The sequence below is a fragment of the Hippocampus zosterae genome, chromosome 18, assembly GCF_025434085.1.
Source record: "Hippocampus zosterae strain Florida chromosome 18, ASM2543408v3, whole genome shotgun sequence".
NCBI lineage: Eukaryota > Metazoa > Chordata > Actinopteri > Syngnathiformes > Syngnathidae > Hippocampus > Hippocampus zosterae.
Genome location: NC_067468.1, coordinates 4397989 through 4418063, shown reverse-complemented (window position 1 = coordinate 4418063; position 20075 = coordinate 4397989). Strand labels below are relative to the sequence as shown.

Below are 20075 nucleotides of genomic sequence, written 5' to 3'. Positions count from 1 at the left end.
AACACATTTAAACAGACATTCGTTTGCTTTACGCAACTCCGTTTCTGTTGCAGCCCTCCTGCTGTGAATAAGCTGCAACATTCACTGACCGACCACCCCCCATACCCGCACCCGCGCACGCACACAAGCGCTCGCACGCCGCGTTCAAGAACGCACGCATCTCGATTGCAGACTTTCAGCGCGTGGAGCCCACTCGAGCAGCCGCGGGATAGCCCCGCAGCCCGAAAAGCTGTTGTGTTCACCCGTAAAGACCCGCATCTCCTGTGGACCTCCATGCCTCACCACCACCTTCATATGCAGAGATTGTGCGCTCTGTCCCGGCCCAGTCGCTGAATCGGAACGGCAAAAGCGAGGATCGTAGAAGAGGAACACAAGGTTTCTAAAACTGGATGATTCTCCACTCGGTTATTATTATTTCCAAATATATTTTCACGAGGATCGTCTGGCGCTATGGCGAACTTCTTGAGGAATTTGCTCTGGGTGTTTTTCTGGGGTTCAAACCTGAGATGCTACGGTAAGCCTACATTCACATTTAATTTGAAGGAAAACTGATGCCCTCTGCGTCGTGTAACAGAAGAATATTAAGTTGCTCCTGCGAGATGGTCAAGACAACGATTCCCCAAAAGTTTCGAAAGTTTTATTCATGTTTACTTGGTAAAGATTAAGAACAGTTCCATATGTTTCTCAGGACGTGACGTGAAGTTTTAAATACAAATCCGGGTGGGGTTTGGTCCCCACATGGTTTCTTTAACAAGTAAACGCTTATTGTTGACATGTGTTTCGAGCTCTTTTTCCGGAGGTGCTTGTGTCGGCCTGAAAGGGCGACTGTGTAGTTGTCATGTTAATTGCACACATAGCTCCAGGTGATTTCGACTCTTTGTCCTCCCATGTTAATTAATTTATCCTCTGGGGGTGGGGTGGGGGGTCCTGCAGAGATTTCCTGTTTTCAGCTCAGGCTTTGAGGACTCCCCATTTGGTATGAAATGAAAGGAGCATGGGAGCAGGGCTTGGAGGTCTAAACCAATAGCACCCCTCCCCCTTTATCCTCTTTTAGTTGTGCAAGTCGACGTTTTTTTCAATTATTCTAGTGTATACAGTACCTCAATGAGCTGAGGTTTACTTACTACAAGGTGGTGTGTTATGATGTACAAGGTTAAAAGATCAAGACCACTTATGGTAGACTTGGTGTTCACACAGTTGACCACACACTCATCGCTTTTTCTGCAATGTCCAAATCACACCATTATAGAGTCACAGCAGTCAACTGTCTTTAGTTCAAATTAGACTGGAAAACATTTTATTCTCTGATCCTGGTTGACCTCTGATTTGTTTGAATTTAGAATTTATTAATAGAACCTACCGCTCGCAGGCTAGCAAAATCTCTCGCTTGCCCACTTGCTAGCCCACGCACCCGTGTTGTCCATTTAGTCGCCGGCTCACACGGTATTGTGTTGTGTGTGAGCCCACATGATAAAGCCAACTAGCGGGCTAACACGGTGGTGAGCTAGTGGGCCCGCGGGCTAGCAGGCAGATCATTAGCTAGGTCCTCTGGAATGACGGTGCTCAGTACCTATAAAGCAGTAGACCGAGTAATGCCAGAAAGCACAAGTGATACAAAAAAATCATGACAACTGAAATGGTGATAGAATGTTGAATGCTATTCAGAGCAACCTTGATTTAACAAACTAACAGGTGGAGGGAGGTCTGTTGAAGTGCAAGTCAACCCCAAAAATGTCTTTACAATAAGTTCTATTCAGCCCAACCAGCCTAAACACAGCATTCTGTTTGTTATTGCGTTTGTGGAACATGAGTTAATGTGTAAAATACACCCGATTTTGTCCACCTCAGCGGGCGGCCATTTTGCCACCTGCTGTCGATTGAAAATGAGATCACAGTTGCTTAGGGGTTAGGTAACAACCAATCATAGCACAGCTTCAGAAAACAGATGAGATGTGATTGGTCATTAGCTCAGCCCTGAGCAACTGTGATGTCATGTCAAGTCAACTGTATTTATTTCAAACAGCCATCGCTGCATACAAAGTGCTGTACATGGAGCAATTTAAGATGCACAATAAACCATAAGACAAATCAGTAATAAAGACGGTAGAAAGCACTAAACAGTAAAACCAAGAACAAATCTAAGTCATGCTGAGTTGAATACCAAAGAATACAAGTGAGTTTTGAGGAGAGTTTTGAAGATGGGCAGCGAGGAGCCTTGCCGAATGTTCAGTGGGAGGTCATTCCAGAGAGAGGGACCAGCAACAGAAAAGGCTCAATCCCCTCTGAGCCTCAGTTTAGTTCTTGGTACTTCTAATAATGTCTGGTCCGCAGACCTAAGGCAGGTGTGTAGGAGTGGATGAGCTCAGAGAGGTAAGGTGGCGCGAGATTATTCAGAGATTTGAAAACAAATAAGAGGATCTTGAAAATAACTCTAAAATGTATGGGAAGCCAGTGAAGGGATGTCATTTTCAGTTCACAGAAAGTGGCAAAATGGCTGCCCCCTCAGATGACTAAAAACAGGTGGATTTTTCTGCGTAATTTACATTCCACAATTGCAATATTTATCAGAATGCCACATGTAGACTAGTGGAGGAGCAGAGAACATATTTTGGGCTTGACTTCCCCTTTGAAGGCCAATGTGATGTATATTTTACCTAAATAGATCAAATCTTCACATGGAAATTAATTTTACAAAACCAAGACAATGAACAGCAGAAGTCAGACTTGCCAACAAAAATCCCAGTTCCCTTATCATGGGTCTGTACAGAAATGCTGCTTCACTGCCTCACTCCATCTATTCAGAAATGTGTTGTTCAAACGTTGAATTCGGTTATGGAGAGTGCTCCAAAAAAGAAGTGCCCGGTGTGTCAGGCACTACAGATGGAAGCAGTTAAAGCACACGATGCTGCTTGGTTTATAACATAGCCTGCATTTGGACATTAGTGAGAGGGAAGTGCGCTCTGGCTCTCCGAACACAAGTATTGTTGGTGGAGTGCTATTAGAGCATCAGAGTAAAATTTTCAAGGAGTTCCGGTTGCAATCGAAACTTCCGCTTGTAACTACGGAAGCGTTTTAATACTAACAATAGTCCCTCAGATTTATATTGCACTTTTCTAGCCACTCAAAGACATTGCACAGTGGGATACATTATTCACTTAGTCACTCACACATTCACACTGTAGCCATAGCTGCCCTGCGGTAGGCTGACAGAAGGGTGGCTGCCAGCACGCACCTATGGGCCCCTTCGACCACCACCAAATAATCACAACCAGCCGTACATCAGTGTAAGTAAAACTGAAGGAAAGGTTGGTCAAGTGATGAACAAGGATACAGCATCAGACAAAGCGGGAATCCAACAGTGGACCATCTGGGTTTTGGCATTCTTCTTTTTAGTTTAAAATGACTTACCTTGACTAGAATCCTGTGTCACATTATGGGCTAAGGTAGAATCCTGGTTGGTTATTGTGGCTTTTGCTGATGTAAATTGTACATCCATGTCACGGCTGCATGTCGCTGACTCACTTATGTCACACATTAATTGCCAAAACGACTACTTAATCTTCTATTTCTTCTTTGACTTGCTTTTGGCAGTTGGCATATACCTTTGTTGCATTCCTACCACCTTCTTTAGCATGCTGTCAAGAAGGATACCTCTTGTTCTTCCTCCATTTCTTCTTCTAAAGTCTGGCAGTTCGCAAATACTTTTGGTGGTGGTGTGCTGGTAGAAAGAAGGTGGCAGTAAGTCAACACGATTCAAGAAGATAAATTTGGGGTGCCAATCAAAGCTCCAATTGTAAAATGGGGTGGCATCAGGCTGAAATGTCCTATTTCCCAGTTTGGTAAAAGTATCCCCCCCCCCCCACACACACAAATCAGCTGTGTTGGTCAGCTCGCATTTGCAAGTGTTTATTTTTAAACAAATTATTGACGAATCTCAAGTGTTGAAAATGGCTTGGCCTCTTTGACGATGCAATGTCAATTGTTGAACAAACATGCTGTTTTGGGTGTCTCTTGGGGTACGAGGATTCCGCCCCATGCCAGTGATATACAAGTCATACCCGAATAGACGTCGCAGGACCAAAGCTGAAAATAGGGTTATTTATAGTCTGAAAAATGTAGTCATGAAGTGCTTGTGTTTAGCGCTTGTCATTTGATGGCTAGTAAGGTTTGCACGATTAGCCATAAAGTTAGTTGTCATCTCCAGATCCAACATTCTTCCCTATTTCACAATGTTCAGTAATCCACATGGCAACTGTTTTAACATTGCATCATCGCTGTTGCTCATTTCAATGTAATTTGCGGTTGTATTTTTCACTTGCTCATCTTCTAACACGAAGCAAAAGGCAAACCACATGCAGACTTATCCTTATGTTGACAGAATTAACCTCTCCGGCTAAATTGAGGCTCATTGAAATTCGCTGAAATGTTTCACATTCTGAAATCTACATTTTAAGTAGGTATATTTACAATTTGTTGTCCCCCAAATCGTCACGTAAATCTGTGAGAAAGATTCGATTGTTAAGTTCATAAAGTGAAATTCGAGCAGATGGAACGAGTTAATAGTCAAACCATCAGCTGTAGACAAAAAAAAGTAGAAGTTAATTAATAAGCAGTCACTACAGTATGAATCACCCATTTGGGTTTCTGAGTCGAGCTGCTGGTAGTGGTTGAAATGAGACCGGATTCTCTTCCTTTACTGTGGGAGGGCAGGGGGGGGTGGGAGGCTGTACAAGTAGAGCACTACTGTTATCCCTGTAATCATCACGAACCAAAGTCTTTGGGGAATGCTTTAAACCAACCCCCAGGCATAGAAGTAACAGTTTATACATAAAGAAAAAGCTGGGTATAATTGCTAATTTAACAAAAGGAAAATATGTAATATGTTGGCCATTGAGGAATTCTGTTGGGTTAAAAAAAAAAACATGTCACAGTCAACGTGTTTAAATGTCTGTCTCTTGTAAAACAGGGTGACACAACATGCATTCTTTCAAGGAGGGTTGCCTCTCTTTTAATAATCATCACTTGGACGTTACTTGCTAAAACTAGATAGCACATCTCTGATATTAAATGTGTCCTCAAGACTGGGAGGGCTAATAGTTCTCGGTAAGGGTTTGAAAGGAGCACAAAACTGCTGCTTGAGTACATATGAAAAGACCACTCACCTTTGTGCTGAATGCACTCCAAAAAAATGTTACACTCTAAAAACCTATTCTTGAAGAATGTTGCACACCAATGAAAACTTGCAGAACACAGCAACACTGAATGCCTGTGGAGTTTTTGAACCGCACGGTATATCTAAATGTATTGTAGAAGTGAGGCCAATTGATTTTTGGTGACTAAAAATTAGGTTTGACATCGAAAAATGAATATGAGACAAGGCATCAACATGTCACTTTTTAGTTACTTGCATCAGAATCGGGTAAACAACCTTAAAACATAGCATTGAGTAACGAGTGTCGACATTCGGCCCTATTCAAATAGATGTAGTTGGACATCTGGCAAACATACCAGCTAGTCGTACGTTAGAATGCCTTGCTGGCATGAAAAGTGGGCGGGTCCAAACAATAGGTACTAAGTTGTCTATACGATACAGATGTAAATGCTGAATCTGGGAATAAAAGATCATGTTCACCTCAATGTCTTCAGTCTCCAGCAAAGGTAAAGGCATTTGCCTCATGGTTTCTTTTGGAGAGGTTTGTATACAGCCAACCTTGTAGAAACCTTCTTGTCCCCAAATGGGACTAATTCCTGAAATTTTGAACAAGGTTGTCAAAAAAACACCTGTCCTCATGGGACTAAAAAAATACGAAATGTAATCAAGAATAAATGAAGAGCCTGGATATCTGGATTCTCTTGCATGGTTTTGAGGATATCTGGGGGTGGGGGGGGGTGGGTCCATTTGGCTTCATACTTGTCAAAGTCCTTCCGTTGTAGTTACAGTCTTTGTCTTGGAATCAAAGGAGGCAATAAACTGCAGGACCGGATTCATTTATACTGTGGATAGACCATACCATTATCTTTACAAAGGCAGAACTTTGAAACAACTCTTGTATTATTCACATTAAATTTGTTTGCCCACTCGATATTTAAATTAAAATACTTTCTATGAAATAACTAGAAAAAAACCCACAGCTTCATATGCAAAACAACAAATAGTGGTTGTTTAATTGAAGACTATAAATTGTCTGTACCTCGAAAAAGAAGGGTCTGATGGATTTACAACAAAAAAAGACATTGGTTGTGTCAGGAAGGATTCCACCAGCATCGACAGAGATAGGAGTCTTTGAACAAAAATATATTTATTTATGAAAACGCAAGACAAAAAAAGTAAAATGAAGGACGCTGGTAACAAAAAAAAAACGTGCAAAGGCTCGAACAAACCAAAGGCAAGGACCAAGAAAAGCGTAAATTGCTTGTCAACTCAAAAGAGAATCCAATACACAAAGAACATAAACCGAGAATACACAACAATACAGAACAAAAATACTATGAAATACAAGGCAAAGGCTTGAGAATACCAAGAAGGTCCAGATAATTGAAGCACTTGGGGACGGCATCATGAGCAAGGTTTAATAATCCGACAGCCAGTTGGTGGCATGGCATGGCTTTTAAAGGAGGCCAAAGGGCGTATGACTCGTGAGTGGACACCTACTCTCTAACCCAAACAAATAAGACAGGATCATGACAGTTGGCATGCATTATGTTCCACCAACATACATGTGTTTATTTTGCACAATATGATTTTAATGCATGCAACCAACGTCAATACTTTCTTATTTGTAAATACAACAGACTTTTTTTTTCAGTGGATGTGGCAGTTTTTCCTGGGATAGTTTTAATGCACCATCCACTCATCGATCCATTTTCTGATCCGGCTGTCATTGGGCAGTAGGCGGGGACACCCTGAACCAGTTGCCAGCCAATCGCAGGGCACAAAGAGACGAACACTCACACCTAGGGACAATTTAGTATGTTCAATCAGCCTGCCATGCATGGTTTTGGAATGTGGGAGGAAACCGGAGCACCCGGAGAAAACCCACGTAGGTCCGGGTAGGACTTGCAAACTCCACACAGGGAGGCCGGAGCTGGAATTGAAACCGGTACCTCTGCACTGTAAGGTCGACACGCTAGGCGCAGCCATCTCGTTACCCCTGCGCCCCGCGTCCTAGACGCTTAATTTTCCCACAGGACGCACAGTTCCAAATAATGTGCGTTTTTGGGACGCAAGGACATTTCTCAGTCCAAATGAATAAATAAATTTTAAAAATGCTACGGTAACAATCATTACCGATAGCGTTTCGTTTCCGTGGCGTCATTTTACCGAAAAATTGTTTAACTATAAAAGTCACCGCACATGAGTTGATTGTGTGATCAACGCAATTTCAGTGTGCCTGTATGTGTGTTTGTGGTGTGGTGTGGTGTGTGAGTGTCTTTCTTCTAATTTACTTTTGTTTTGTTTTGTTTTGTTTTCAGTGTTGTTTGACACAACAGATGACGTTATGTGCGCATGCGGGTTGCTATTTTAGTCCGCAAACTAGGGAATCGCGCGAATGAAAGTTTGAGATGGCGGCGAAAAAAACTCACAAAGGTCTACTAATTACGCCATTTAAGAAATGGGAATGCCAGTCTGATTTTTTTGTATAAATCATCCAAAGGGCGTATCACTAAACTCACCTGGGATGTATTCACAGAACACGAGAGCGAGATACGACGAGAAGCATGATTCCGAGGCAAGTTGGTCATTAGATTTGTAGGCTAATCGCTGTGAAAAATATTATGAAACAGTATTGGTTATTCTATAATTTACTGGTTGTAGCATGGTAACTTTATGAATAAAACATTCGTCAAGGTGTAGTAATGCTAATGTTAACTGTTGGTAGAACTCATGATGACGTGTGTTAAATTCTTTTGTCAAATTGATCGTAGATTACACATGCATCGTCTTGGGAAGAGTATGTCAAGCCACATCAATACTAACCTGTATTAATGATTACCAATCAATTAATCTTTGCAGTGTGAGATTGCAAAAAATACTCTAATGATGCCACATGAGTACACCAGTTTTTGATCCATTTATTTTTTGGAATAAATCTGGAGTACACAGCTGCTGATGTAATGTTTATTGTTAATGCATCGTTTTCAAACATTGACCCTTGAAACATTATCCTTTTGAGTTTCGGAATTCTTGATTATCAATATCAGTCAAAATAGAAAAATGGCTTCCCATGATGAACGTTTACGGAACCCAACATTTGTTATCGTAGTTTCCCATTGGGTAATGCCAAGGAAACAAAAAACGGTTACCATGAATTTCCGAAATCCTCAGGCCTGCTCCTGAATTATTTCAATTTTTGCAGCATTTGTTTATCATTGTATGTATATGTTGTTGTATGTCATATGCAATTGAATAAGTAGACCCTTTCAGAATTTGAAATTTGGGAGTCTCTCAATCCATAATGGGACTCATACTTTTCTGATCAGCGAGTCCCTGGGACTCGCTGCCAGTAAACTGTAAAATTATCACTGCAGGCGGTCAACCACCAGGCCACCTTTAATACACTAAACGGACATAAATAAACCATGTCACCCTGAAAAAAAAGTAAAATCACTCCAAGAAATCAAGTTAGAACCAATTCACATAATTTATTTAAATTAAGCATGATAAATTACGTTGACAACCCAACTACATTAGGATAGACCAATGGAATTGCTTCATGCTTAAAGAAAGTAATTTTATTATATGTAAATTATTTTCACAATTTTTTTTAGAAATTCACTGAAAGAGGCTTTTTTTTTAGTGTTATGCTTTAGGTTGGGAATTGAGGCAAAAAAAAGTCACAAGCCATAGCTTACTGTGCGCCAAGTGCATCATTGAGTTTATCCCCCATAATTAGCATCTAACGTCCTAAGTCTTTTTTTTTTAATCCCATATTGGGTTATATTTAGCCCATCAGTTTTAAGGGTTACAACGGAACAGCTGAAGTTTCACATTTGAAGCAGCAAACAAGAAAAACTCACAAACACCCTTTTATTTATTTTTATTATTATTATTATTTTTACTTATGTGCATGAATTTGCATGTTGTTAACTCGGGTCATTTTGACTCTCATTTATTCATATTGAGCATGTCACTGAACATGTGTTAAGAGTTCATTTCGACACTATTTTAGCAGCAAACTGAGAGGAGGAAAAAAACATTTGGGCTACGCTTACGGGATAAAGGCGTTTTGAATAACAACAAATGGGGAAGTGAGTCACACTGTTATAATCACCAGCCCGTTTGATGCAGGCGAGACTTCTTTTCATAAATAAATCCGCAGTGCTGCAATCTTCTACACTTCAATCCGTGGTTTGAGCTCACCGCATTGTTCAGAGACAGAACAAGATAATTAGCAATAATGACTGAAGATGATGATGATGATGATGATGTTTTGTCATCATTTGGCCAAATGGGAGTCAGTGTTCAGCCTTATGAAATAAATGCAATTGATTCCGCAGTTCAAATATTCAACCCTTCAGGTATTTCTCTTTTTTTCATGTTTTATTTTGGGGGGGGGGGGGGTTTAAGCACACGATGATGACTCGACACGATGTGTGCTCTTCTTTCACACTGCAAGTTGGAACACCAAATATGTCTCGGGTATTTCCACTTAATGTTCCACATTTTTCAATGTGGGTTGTACAACCAGACAAAGAAACAAGTCATGGGCGGAAACGTAACTTCCTTGGACAAGGCAATAAAATCGATTCATTCTAAACTCAATATAACAAAGAATTCATGCAGCGAAAATATTGCTGGCATTTCCCGCAGTGTGACACTGGCTCAACGTGACTCTACTTGCCTTTTCACAGTTTTTTAACTGGATCAAATGATGGATGGAATCTGGTACCGGGGCCTCTTTTTTATGACATCAGCTCCAGCATGGTTCCAAATAACTCCATGAGCTGATTTTGTAAACTCAACCCTCATCATTTTCTTTCGTTCTTTGTCATTTTGGGGGGTACTTTCTGCTATGACCCTGGCAGCTCCTTTTCAACTGCAGGCTGTCTTGCTCACAAGGTTTCATTATCATTAGTGCCAGAGACTCGTCATTTTGGCTGCAACAGCAAAGGCTTTGTTCTTTGTTGCTCTGATTGCTTGCTGATGACAAGCCTGCGAAGGAGTGTGAAAATAGTTGAGGAAGGCCTCGGGGTGCTTCGGTGTTGACATTCTCATGGTGGTTAGAGCTTGTGATTGAGACACTCCCCCCTTCTCCCCGCACCGTCAAAAATCCATATTTATGCTATTCTATAAAATGTGTTAGAGGGCAGAATACCATCAATTTATACACCATCTAGTTTCCACACAGTTTTGGCATCGGGCGAACTTAAAACATGCTAGGCGAAAGAATTCGGGGTGTCCAAACCTTTTCATTAGAGGGCCTCATACAGGAAAATGGAAGGATGAAAGGGCCACTTTAAAATTTGTCAACATGCTAAATCCTTTCAGGAAAGCAATTGTAGTATGTTGTTTATATTGTTCAGCTTTCTGTTAAAGGTGTTAAGGCAAATACTTGAGGATTTTTCCCAGTTTTTGGGGTGGCCAACAGCCCTCTGTCTCACAGAATAGATCCGGCTTTGCACTTAACCGCAGCCGAATCCCATCTCCACATTCAGAACCAAAAAATGAAAGAAAAAACCGTACAATACTAAGGTGACCATTTTTCAGTGACTTGAGGATCCTTAATGTGATGTCTTCATAAATCAGCCATCGAGCACAGAGTGGAAGAAACGATATTTGCCTCTAAAATTGAATTAACTTTATTCACGACAGTTTTGAAGACAGATTGTATTATTCTTTAAATCATAAAATGTTAATTTGTATCCACGGATATTGAGAAAAGTTCAATGTCATTTTTTGTTGTTGTTTTTTTTTTTTATTCTTGTTCGCGGGCCATAGTTTGGTGATATCGGTTCTAGATTCTAGTCAATGTTTGTCTATTATTAAGAAGAAATTGCTTTATACAGGTTGCACATTTTTACCATATATGTATAATATTCTCGTAACTAAGTAGTGGAAATTTACTGGGGCAGACTGTTGTATGTGTTTAGATTGTAATGTGTTTGTCTTGAGATTTGGTGAGGTGCCATGCAGCATATCACCCAAGGCCATTCCTGTATACAACGTTCCCTGTAAATGTAAACAAATGATAAATCATGCTGACAAGTCTTCCTCAAGTGCCCCCCCCCCCCCTCCCCACCGCACTGCCGCTCTGCTTATGAGAGGATCAGGTACGCCGCTTTACGTCTCTTTCCAACCTCCCCTCATTCATGCGTGACATGTTTATGAGCGTTTGTTATGAGATGTCGACAATATTGTCACAACTGACCGGATACTCATGAATTAAGAGCGCTAGTGTGTTCTGCAAAAATGTAGTAGCACGGTGTGGTTATGTCTTCTGCTGAAGATTATTTATGCTCCACTTCATACATTGCTATGAAAACAAATTTGCCCTCTTCTCAAATTCTGAATTTTTTGCATTATTTCTCCCCACCTAAACATTTACTTTATCATCAAGCAAAAGTAAATATTAGACAAAGTCGAACATACTATTCCATATAAAAATACATGTATACATTTTAATTATTAAGAAAAAACTTTTTCAAAGCTAACGGGCACCTAAAGCTAAAAAAAAAAAACAACAACAACAAAAAACAAGCATTTTCTAAAACTGGCAATGAGTTTTTTTAAATCCCTGTGGATCAATTAAGCAACGCTAGGGGGTTTTCAAGCATGAATAACCTTTTTAAGGTCATGCCACAGCATTTCAATCTGACTTTGACAAGGTCGCTCCAAAACCTAGAACTTTTTTTTTTTTTTTTAAAAGCCATTCAAAAGTTGACTCACTGGTGGGTTTGGGATCATTGTCCTGCTGGAGAACCCAAGTGTGTTTCAGCTTGAGGTCACAAACTGATGGCCAAGCATTCTCCCTTAGGATTTTGTGGTAAAGAGCAGAATTCATGCTTCCATCAGTCGTCAAGGTCCTGAAGTTGCAAAACTGCCCCAGACCATCGCACGACCACCATCATGTTTGACTGTTGGCATGATGCTCTTTTTCTGAATTGCTATGTTACGCCACATGTAATGCGACACACACCTTCCAAAAAGTTCATCTTCTTTCTCATCAGTCCATAAATTAACCTCCCTAAAGTTCTGGGCATCTGTCAGATTTTTTTTTCCCATTCCCGAATTAAGACAAGTGTTATTTTTGGTCGGCAGACAGATTTTAAAACTTTCATTCATTCATCTTCCGAACCGCTTGATCCTCGCTAGGGTCGTGGGGGGGGGGGCTGGAGCCTATCCCAGCTGTCTCCGGGCAGTAGGCAGGGGACACCCTGAATCGGTTGCCAGCCAATCACAGGGCACACAGAGACGAACAACCATCCGCACTCACACTCGCACTTAGGGACAATTTAGAGTGTTCAATCAGCCTGCCACGTATGTTTTTGGAATGTGGGAGGAAACCGGAGCACCCGGAGAAAACCCACGCAGGCCCGGGGAGAACATGCAAACTCCACACAGGGAGGCCGGAGCTGGAATCGAACCTCTGCACTGTGAAGCCGGCGTGCTAACCACTAGACTACCGGGCCGCCCAGATTTGAAAACTTATTTTCATTATCTAGTGGCCATCTTTTTGGCTGGATGCCCCCTTTTGTAACCACGGCCCCCTCTAACTGATTTTTACTTTGGAAGAAAATAAATCTAAAAGCATGAATTGTATTTCCATTCATGAATATGTACTTGTATATGTATATATAGGAATAAGCATCAGTTGGTTTTTCAATCAGGCCAAAATCTAAACGGCTTGCATACAAATGCTTAAAATAAAGAACACTTTGGAGACAAGGAGCTTGCAAAATATTTAATTCATGGGCAGTAACTCCAACAAGCAGCAAACGTTCTCAGTTTGAAATGATGAAAAGAAATATGTTCATGAAATCTAAAACGCGAACATTTCCAGGAAAAACGGGATACCCGGTCCCAGTATTTTTGCCCCAATATTTTGATGGACACATGTCCGAGCAGCATAATCCCCTTGTTGTAACTAAAGCAATAAAGAGGTAACTAAAGCTCCCGGTCATCTAAGTGCAATGGAACGAGATCGAGCACTGTAGCACTCTTCTTACACAGTTTTCACTGACTAGAAGGACCAATGTCTGTACCGGAGTAGTCCTACGACCTAACCGCAATATAAACACCAATTTTCTCGTGAACTACGAAATGGATTCTTGCAGCAGTGTGCAATGAATTGAGTCAAAGACAGGTTGAACGTGGGCTTTTTTACGCTCCAGACACAGACATCTTCTCAGAAAAGTAATACGAGTGGCCCAGTTTAAGTAAGGGGGAGGTAACTGTGAAAGTGATCCGGTCCGAGCGGTCTACATGAATGACTGCAGTGCATGGGCCGTTTTTACCCAAATTACCAGCAACTGCACATTATTTACAATGTAGGTAGTGCTTGGAAAAAAAAAACTATCCAGAATTAAAAATGTCATTAAAACTACAGGGCAAACAATATCAGGTTGCAATTAACAATAAATTACACAAAATCTTGTCAGGCATGAGTCAAATATTCAAATTTGTGAGACTAGTCATACAATGAGGGACATAGTTATCTCACGCATACATTTTGAAGTGGCACTACTACTTACTACTACTACTACTACTACTACTATTACTAGTACAACATTATTTTTTCTAGTAACCATAGGAGAAAGTTGGGATCAAAAAAGTGTGTTTTTTCAATACAGACTTCCTGCTGTCAACCAGGGAATTTAATCATGGCAGGGCTGTAGCAGAAGCGGAAGACGGGAAACTGTCCACACCCCTTTGCGTTGACAGAAGTTGTCACTGTTGTACTGCCAAGCATGGAATTGTTCTCACTTCAACAAGTTGTTTCTGAAAGGAACAGGCAGAGCTCGGCACAGGTTAATATACCGGTAATCAACAAAATGGCCAATTCACCAAATGTTTCCAAACAAGTAATGTGGCCAGTCAGAAGGAGAGAGAGACTGGGGTTCCCTTTCGCATGCCGTCAACGCAGGTCTTCTCTTAAGGGGTTGATCCTCCGATTCCAGAATCAGAATCAGAATCAGAATCAGAATCATCTTTATTGGCCAAGTATGTAGAACACACAAGGAATTTGTCTCCGGTATAACACGCTGCACTAGTATCATCGTAAACAACAAAACCATTGAACCTTAAATGAACCATTTTACACTTTCCCAAAAATGAGAAACAAACCTGCACACACCTTCAAACAATCTCCATAGATGCAGCGTAAGTAGGTCGTTAACGACTCGCTCATTTTGAGCTCAACTCAACTCAACTGTATTATAGAGCACTTTAAAACAACCATTGCTGTATACAAAGTCCTACAAGTACAAGTACATACAAGTACATGGAGCAAATAATAATAATAACAATAATAATAATTATACATTTTATTTGTGGGTGCCTTTCTAAAAACTCAAGGACAACAAGCAGTTAAAAAACACAAATACAATGTTAAAAACATCAAATAAAAGAAAAGAAAATAGAGACAATGGATTTATGGTTACTGAATAAGCTTGTCTAAGAAGATGTGTTTTGAGGCTGGATTTGAAATGTGTTAATGAGTATAAATATCATATATAGAACAATAACACAACAAAGACAGTAGAAAGCACCAAACAGTAAGAGTAAGATCAAGTCGGAGTCATACTGTGTCAAAAACCATAAAATACAAATGACAAATGGGTAAGCTAATGCCCATGCTTTTCGTTAGCTTTTCTGAAACATTTGCCCCTGCCAACATGGCCGCAACTGTACAAAATGGCATTTTGAGTGTTTTCTGTCTGTTAAAGTTCAACTGTAAAGTCATTTTAGAAAATCTGAACTGAAATACTTTTACGTCACTAGTAATTAAACAAAATACATGAAATAAAAAATGAAAAAAAATATTTTCTATTTCATAAATTTGACAGTCATTGTCCCAAAGTGACGTAACGAGCGACAAACCTGGAAGTGTGACAACACTTCAAGGGCAACAATAATTCATCTTACGATGCAAGTATACAAAGCCATTCAGAAATATATTCGGAAAGAGATGTTTCATACTTCTCTGAGGAGATGCAGGTGTTTAATGAGTTGGACTTGGAAGAGGAGGTTGGTGGCAAGATTTATGTTGGACGATTCATGTAGGAACCAGATGCTCAGATTGCGGAAAAAGCTGTGCCCAAACAGGGTTTGCAAGAATTGTAAGCCATATAGGCTGTGATTATTAGCCTCGCGTTATTGTTTGCAGTTTGATGCTGTACATTGCGCATGATGGGCTCATCTACTTGGCCCATGTATTCTCTCAAGCAGTGAGAGCACACATCATAGTGGGTTGGTGTCCTACATTGTCATTGCTAATGTCGTTCTGTTGCGTTGTAGGCCACACCGCACACTATATCGGCAGCATTTTTAGTTGTATACCATTGCAGAGGATTACATCCAAGCACATATATCATATATTGATTCGAAGGTTTTCATAAACAACAGCCAGTTATTCATTGCTTATCACACCTAGGTTGTTACAAATCCGTATTAGAAAACGGGTCTTTGAAGTGCTTGTAACAAAGAATGCTTGTAGACATCAGCGTGAAATTCATTCGCCTTGTGAGAACAAAACTGTTGCGTTCCAATTTTCTGAGTTATGTACGTGCCCTATTCTTTTCTTTTGGCCACTCAAACAACTGTTTGCCTGAATGTGAACAGTGCATCAGCACACAGTGCAGAGACATCTCGCAGAATAACTCGATAACAATGGCAAAGATTAATTTATGGGACAATCAACAATGCATTGCAATGGCTGATGTCCGAACAAAAACATTGTCGTTGTTAAGCATGTTTCTTGGGTCGAACTATGAACGATAAACAGTAAATAATACTTAATAGTATTTAAGAGATGATTTGCCGTGTTTGCTTCACACTTGACCTTGAAATTACATAGGCCATTGATTCCAGTTCCCTAAAATCGAGGCTCCGCTGTACTTGACAAGAACATATAGTAATAGCACAAATTAAATGTATAAATATCCAGTTTGTGCATTACGATGAGTGACCTTGTGCTCCGACTGGCGTGCACGCTTATCTCACTATAGGCAAGAATGATACTGACATACATGACCCACGAATACATCACATCGAAATGACTCAGTAAGATGCTGCCAGAGGATAAGGATTCTATGCATATGAGTATGGTTATATTGTCTCTCCACGTGTGTTGCTGCACCATTTATTTAAATACCCGTTTCCTAAATGGTTCTGCAGTCTGCAAGTGGCTGTTCAGGTTTAGTCCACCTTTCGCCCCAAAGTCTGCTGGTATACGCTCCAGCATCCCCTGCGACAATGTGCAATGATAGGTGATGTAATGACATGACTGGAGAATCGACATATTATGGTGAGGTACTAATATACTAGAGTAGTAAATTTCACATGGTGTCAAAAAAAAAAACAACAACAAACACATGCGTCGCCTGTCCAAAGTAGCATGATTGAGAAAAAGAAGAAGGAAAAAAAAGAGTAAACGGCTTGAATGATGAATTTAGCTTATTTTTGTCTCCATTGCTACAGTTGGACTTTGTGACGTGTCAGTCAAAAGAGGATGTTGAGCCAAGTTGTAATTTTCATTTCAACGGGTAAGTTGATTCAGAAATAGACATGCATGATATTCAGATATAGTTAAAATCATCATCGAGGAACTCGCTAAGAATAATTCGCTTTTCTGTTGCCCAGATTAATGCTGGTTTTTATGGTGAAACTGAGTGCAGGCTATCCGTTACATTTTGCTGAATTAAACAAAACAACCAAACACTCTATATAATTGTGTCCACAAACCTTTTTCCTCAATATATTAGTGTGTGTGCCTGTGTGCGCATGTGTGTGTGAATGGGTGAATGAAAGGCATTCATTCTGTGCACTTTGTAGGGTGTCGCTTTATGAAGTTCGGTCAATTTACTGGTAATAGGTCACGGGCAAAGCTGTCACAAACATGGCAGCCCTGCTGACGTGTCGCAGACTTGAACTTCTCTGTCTGTTTAATCCATAACATTATCCGTGGATGTTGAATGAAGCAACAGCTTTGTAAAAATGTCACTAAAAGTTAAGAGTCAAAAGTACATATCCGTGTTATAGGGAGTAAAAGTAAAAAGTTGCAAGGAAAATACATACTTGAGAACAGTACATATCTATAAAAGTTTATTTACCTTGTGTACACTGGTAGTTATTCATAGCAGCGTGTTAGCCATCATTCAAGATTATGGATCAGAAGTATTTAGTGCGAGTCTGTATGGTCTCAGACTTTCAAACAATTTTCAACGGCATCAAATTTGGGGGAAAACTTCAATGTAAAATGGTCCTTCCTTTGATACAACTATGTGACACCAGAGCATTGCATGACAAATTTCTTTGGGAAAGAGATGATATAACTAGGAAGAGGGTGAGCACGTTCCAAAATAAACATGGAGGGTGATTGTAAAAACTTTCTGTCTGGCACATTGATTACAAGAACATTTATTAAGCCACAACTGCCGCAAAATACAGTGATTCATGCCTCCAAGCAAACAATGTCTTTTGCCAAACTATTTTCATCAAAACGCTGACGGTGCATTATTCGAAGGAAGATGAAAATATCACTGCTTTGGAAGCATCTGTGCTAATCTTTTGACATTCACTGTGTTTAGCAACTTGCTAGTTGCAGCCAACTCACACCAACGCCTGAGCAGAGGGTTTTGTTTTTTGTTTTTTGAAGAGTGCATTGGCATTAATCACCTTCAGTTTTTTCACCTGTATCCTACCGTCGTACCATTGCACTTTGAAACAGTAATGCATGCCTTCGTCACATCTCGGCTGGATTACTGTCGTCAGCCAAATCCTCCATTAAGCCCACCTCTTGCCTGGTACTCATAAGAGGCAGCACATAAGTCTTACTCTGGCCTCCCTTCGCTGGCTCCCTATACATTTTAGAGTTCTTTTTAAGATTCTATCATTTGTTTTCCATTCTTTAAATGGCCTCGCCCTACCTTACCTCTCTGAGCTCCTCCTCGCCTGCGCACCTGCTGAATTAACCTGAATTATTACCTGAATTAAGCGCAGGCTTTGAGGGCATTGAGCCTTTTCCGTTGCTGTTCCCTCTCTTTGGAATGACCTCTTGCTGAACATTCGGCAAACCCCATTGCTGCCCGTCTTTAAAACTCATCTCAAAACTCTTTTTTTTATTATTTGGCTTTTGACTGTCTTTGTTATTCATTTATTGTTTTGTTGTTGTATGAATTATTTCTGCTCCACGTAAAGCACTTTGTATAAAGTTGTTTTAAAGTGCTCTATAAATACAGTTGAGTTAAGAGTAAGAATAATAAAGAATAAGAATAATAAATACCTTTACTCGTCTCCCAATGGAGAAATTCCCAATTTACAGCAGCAAAGTTATGAAAGAAAGAAAGTAGAAGAACAAAAGTATAGGAGCTGCTGTAAAGGCAGTCACTCACAAATAACATAATAACAAAATAATGCAACACAACACATAAGACACAGCACATTAAGCACTATTCTGCATACTCTTTGTTGTTTGAAGCAGATATAGATGAAAAAGGATATTATCAAAGTGTCATTTCACCAGTGGATCAGCGACGTCATGCTGAAAATGTGCACATGCTCCAAGCCAAGTTTCGAAAGCAAACAAGAAGCTGTAGCGTCCATTGACGAAAAAAGAGATTGGCTCACATCTCCTGTCCCATGTAAATCCGCTTCAATTCCAAGCCGCAACTCCCAGTTCCACATATGCATCGGCGCTCTGTGCTGAAGCTCCTTTTTTCTCATCGTCGGCTGCCCAAGCCATCCATCCATCCAGCCACAGACTGTCCAACAGCACTGACCTTGCCGCTGAACAAAGCGGAGCTGTGAAAAATGCTGCCCATTTCAGGCGCAAAAAAAACACAAGCGCCCCGGGCTGTCCAGCAACGACAGTCAAATGGCACCGAAATTCATCACAATCCAAATCAGTGCTTTGTATGCTGCAGAAAAGGCGTAACCACCAAGCACAGTCTTCTCCTTTGACAAATGTCGAATTGAGTAGAGTTCCAACCTCCCCTTTATAATGTACATCATCCTACGTACCTTAGGCGAGATCCTCCATTTCAGTCATTTTCAGACACTATTGATACACCCTTCATGGGATCGAGGAAGAGAGTCGTTCAACAGCAATAGTGATATTTTAATTTCTTGAAAGGTACCCGTAGATGCTTTCATTCAACAACATTTGCTTTGTTTTAATGTCTTTAATTGATCGCTTGCTTGGCCCAAACCTAAAATTGACTCAGACATACATAGCAATGCAAGACGGTCTGGTCATTGTGCTTCTAGTGGTAACATTTCTAAATATCTTATTAAATGAACGTAAAGTGTACAAGTACATGTACAAATTGGCTACAAACAAAAATCAAGTTTAAAAAAAATCAAGTTTAGGTTAGGGTTTTCCTGGTGATACGAGTAGCCAATATAGGCTACATGACATACTGCTGTCTTGGGTCTGGTACTCATTATAGCCCCGATTCTGGGACTAATTAGAGTAAAGCGTGGTGTTCCCATGGACAGGAGTCTTGTGTGAATTAACTGGGGGACAGAATAGCCTGTGTGAGCACACAAACACAACATGACCTGTGTTGCAGATTTAGTTTAGGCTTTAATGTGAAGTCTCCTTATAGGTGTTTTGTTTCAGTACCAATAGCATAGCATACTGAATCCGTCATGTTAGTCATCAGTCAGCTTTGACCTCAAGACGCAGTATTAGCAGGACCTCTCCAAGTTGCATGTTAAAAAAAAAAAGACCAAAAAAATCATCCAGCCAGTAGCAGTGAAATGATCACAATCTATTGTTCGAAGAAGACATCATGAATAAAAGTACATAGAATGCAAACCACTCGTCAGCAAGAAGAACAGGAAGGCCAGGCTACAATTTCCCAACGAGTGCACAGACAAGCTTCAAAACTCCAGGGAAACCTTTCAGGATGAT

General features: G+C 40.4%; 1 protein-coding gene across 2 annotated transcripts in view; it reads left to right on the top strand.

Moving 5' to 3' along the window:
- The first annotated feature begins 133 nt into the window (after nt 1–133).
- Nucleotides 134–20075, top strand: part of ror2 (receptor tyrosine kinase-like orphan receptor 2) — a 61312-nt gene continuing 41370 nt past the window's right edge. For both annotated transcript variants that reach the window (XM_052050075.1, XM_052050074.1), the window contains exon 1: nt 134–514. In XM_052050075.1, coding sequence (XP_051906035.1) covers nt 451–514 — 64 coding nt within the window. In that variant the 5' untranslated portion in view covers nt 134–450. The remainder of the gene's footprint in view (nt 515–20075) is intronic.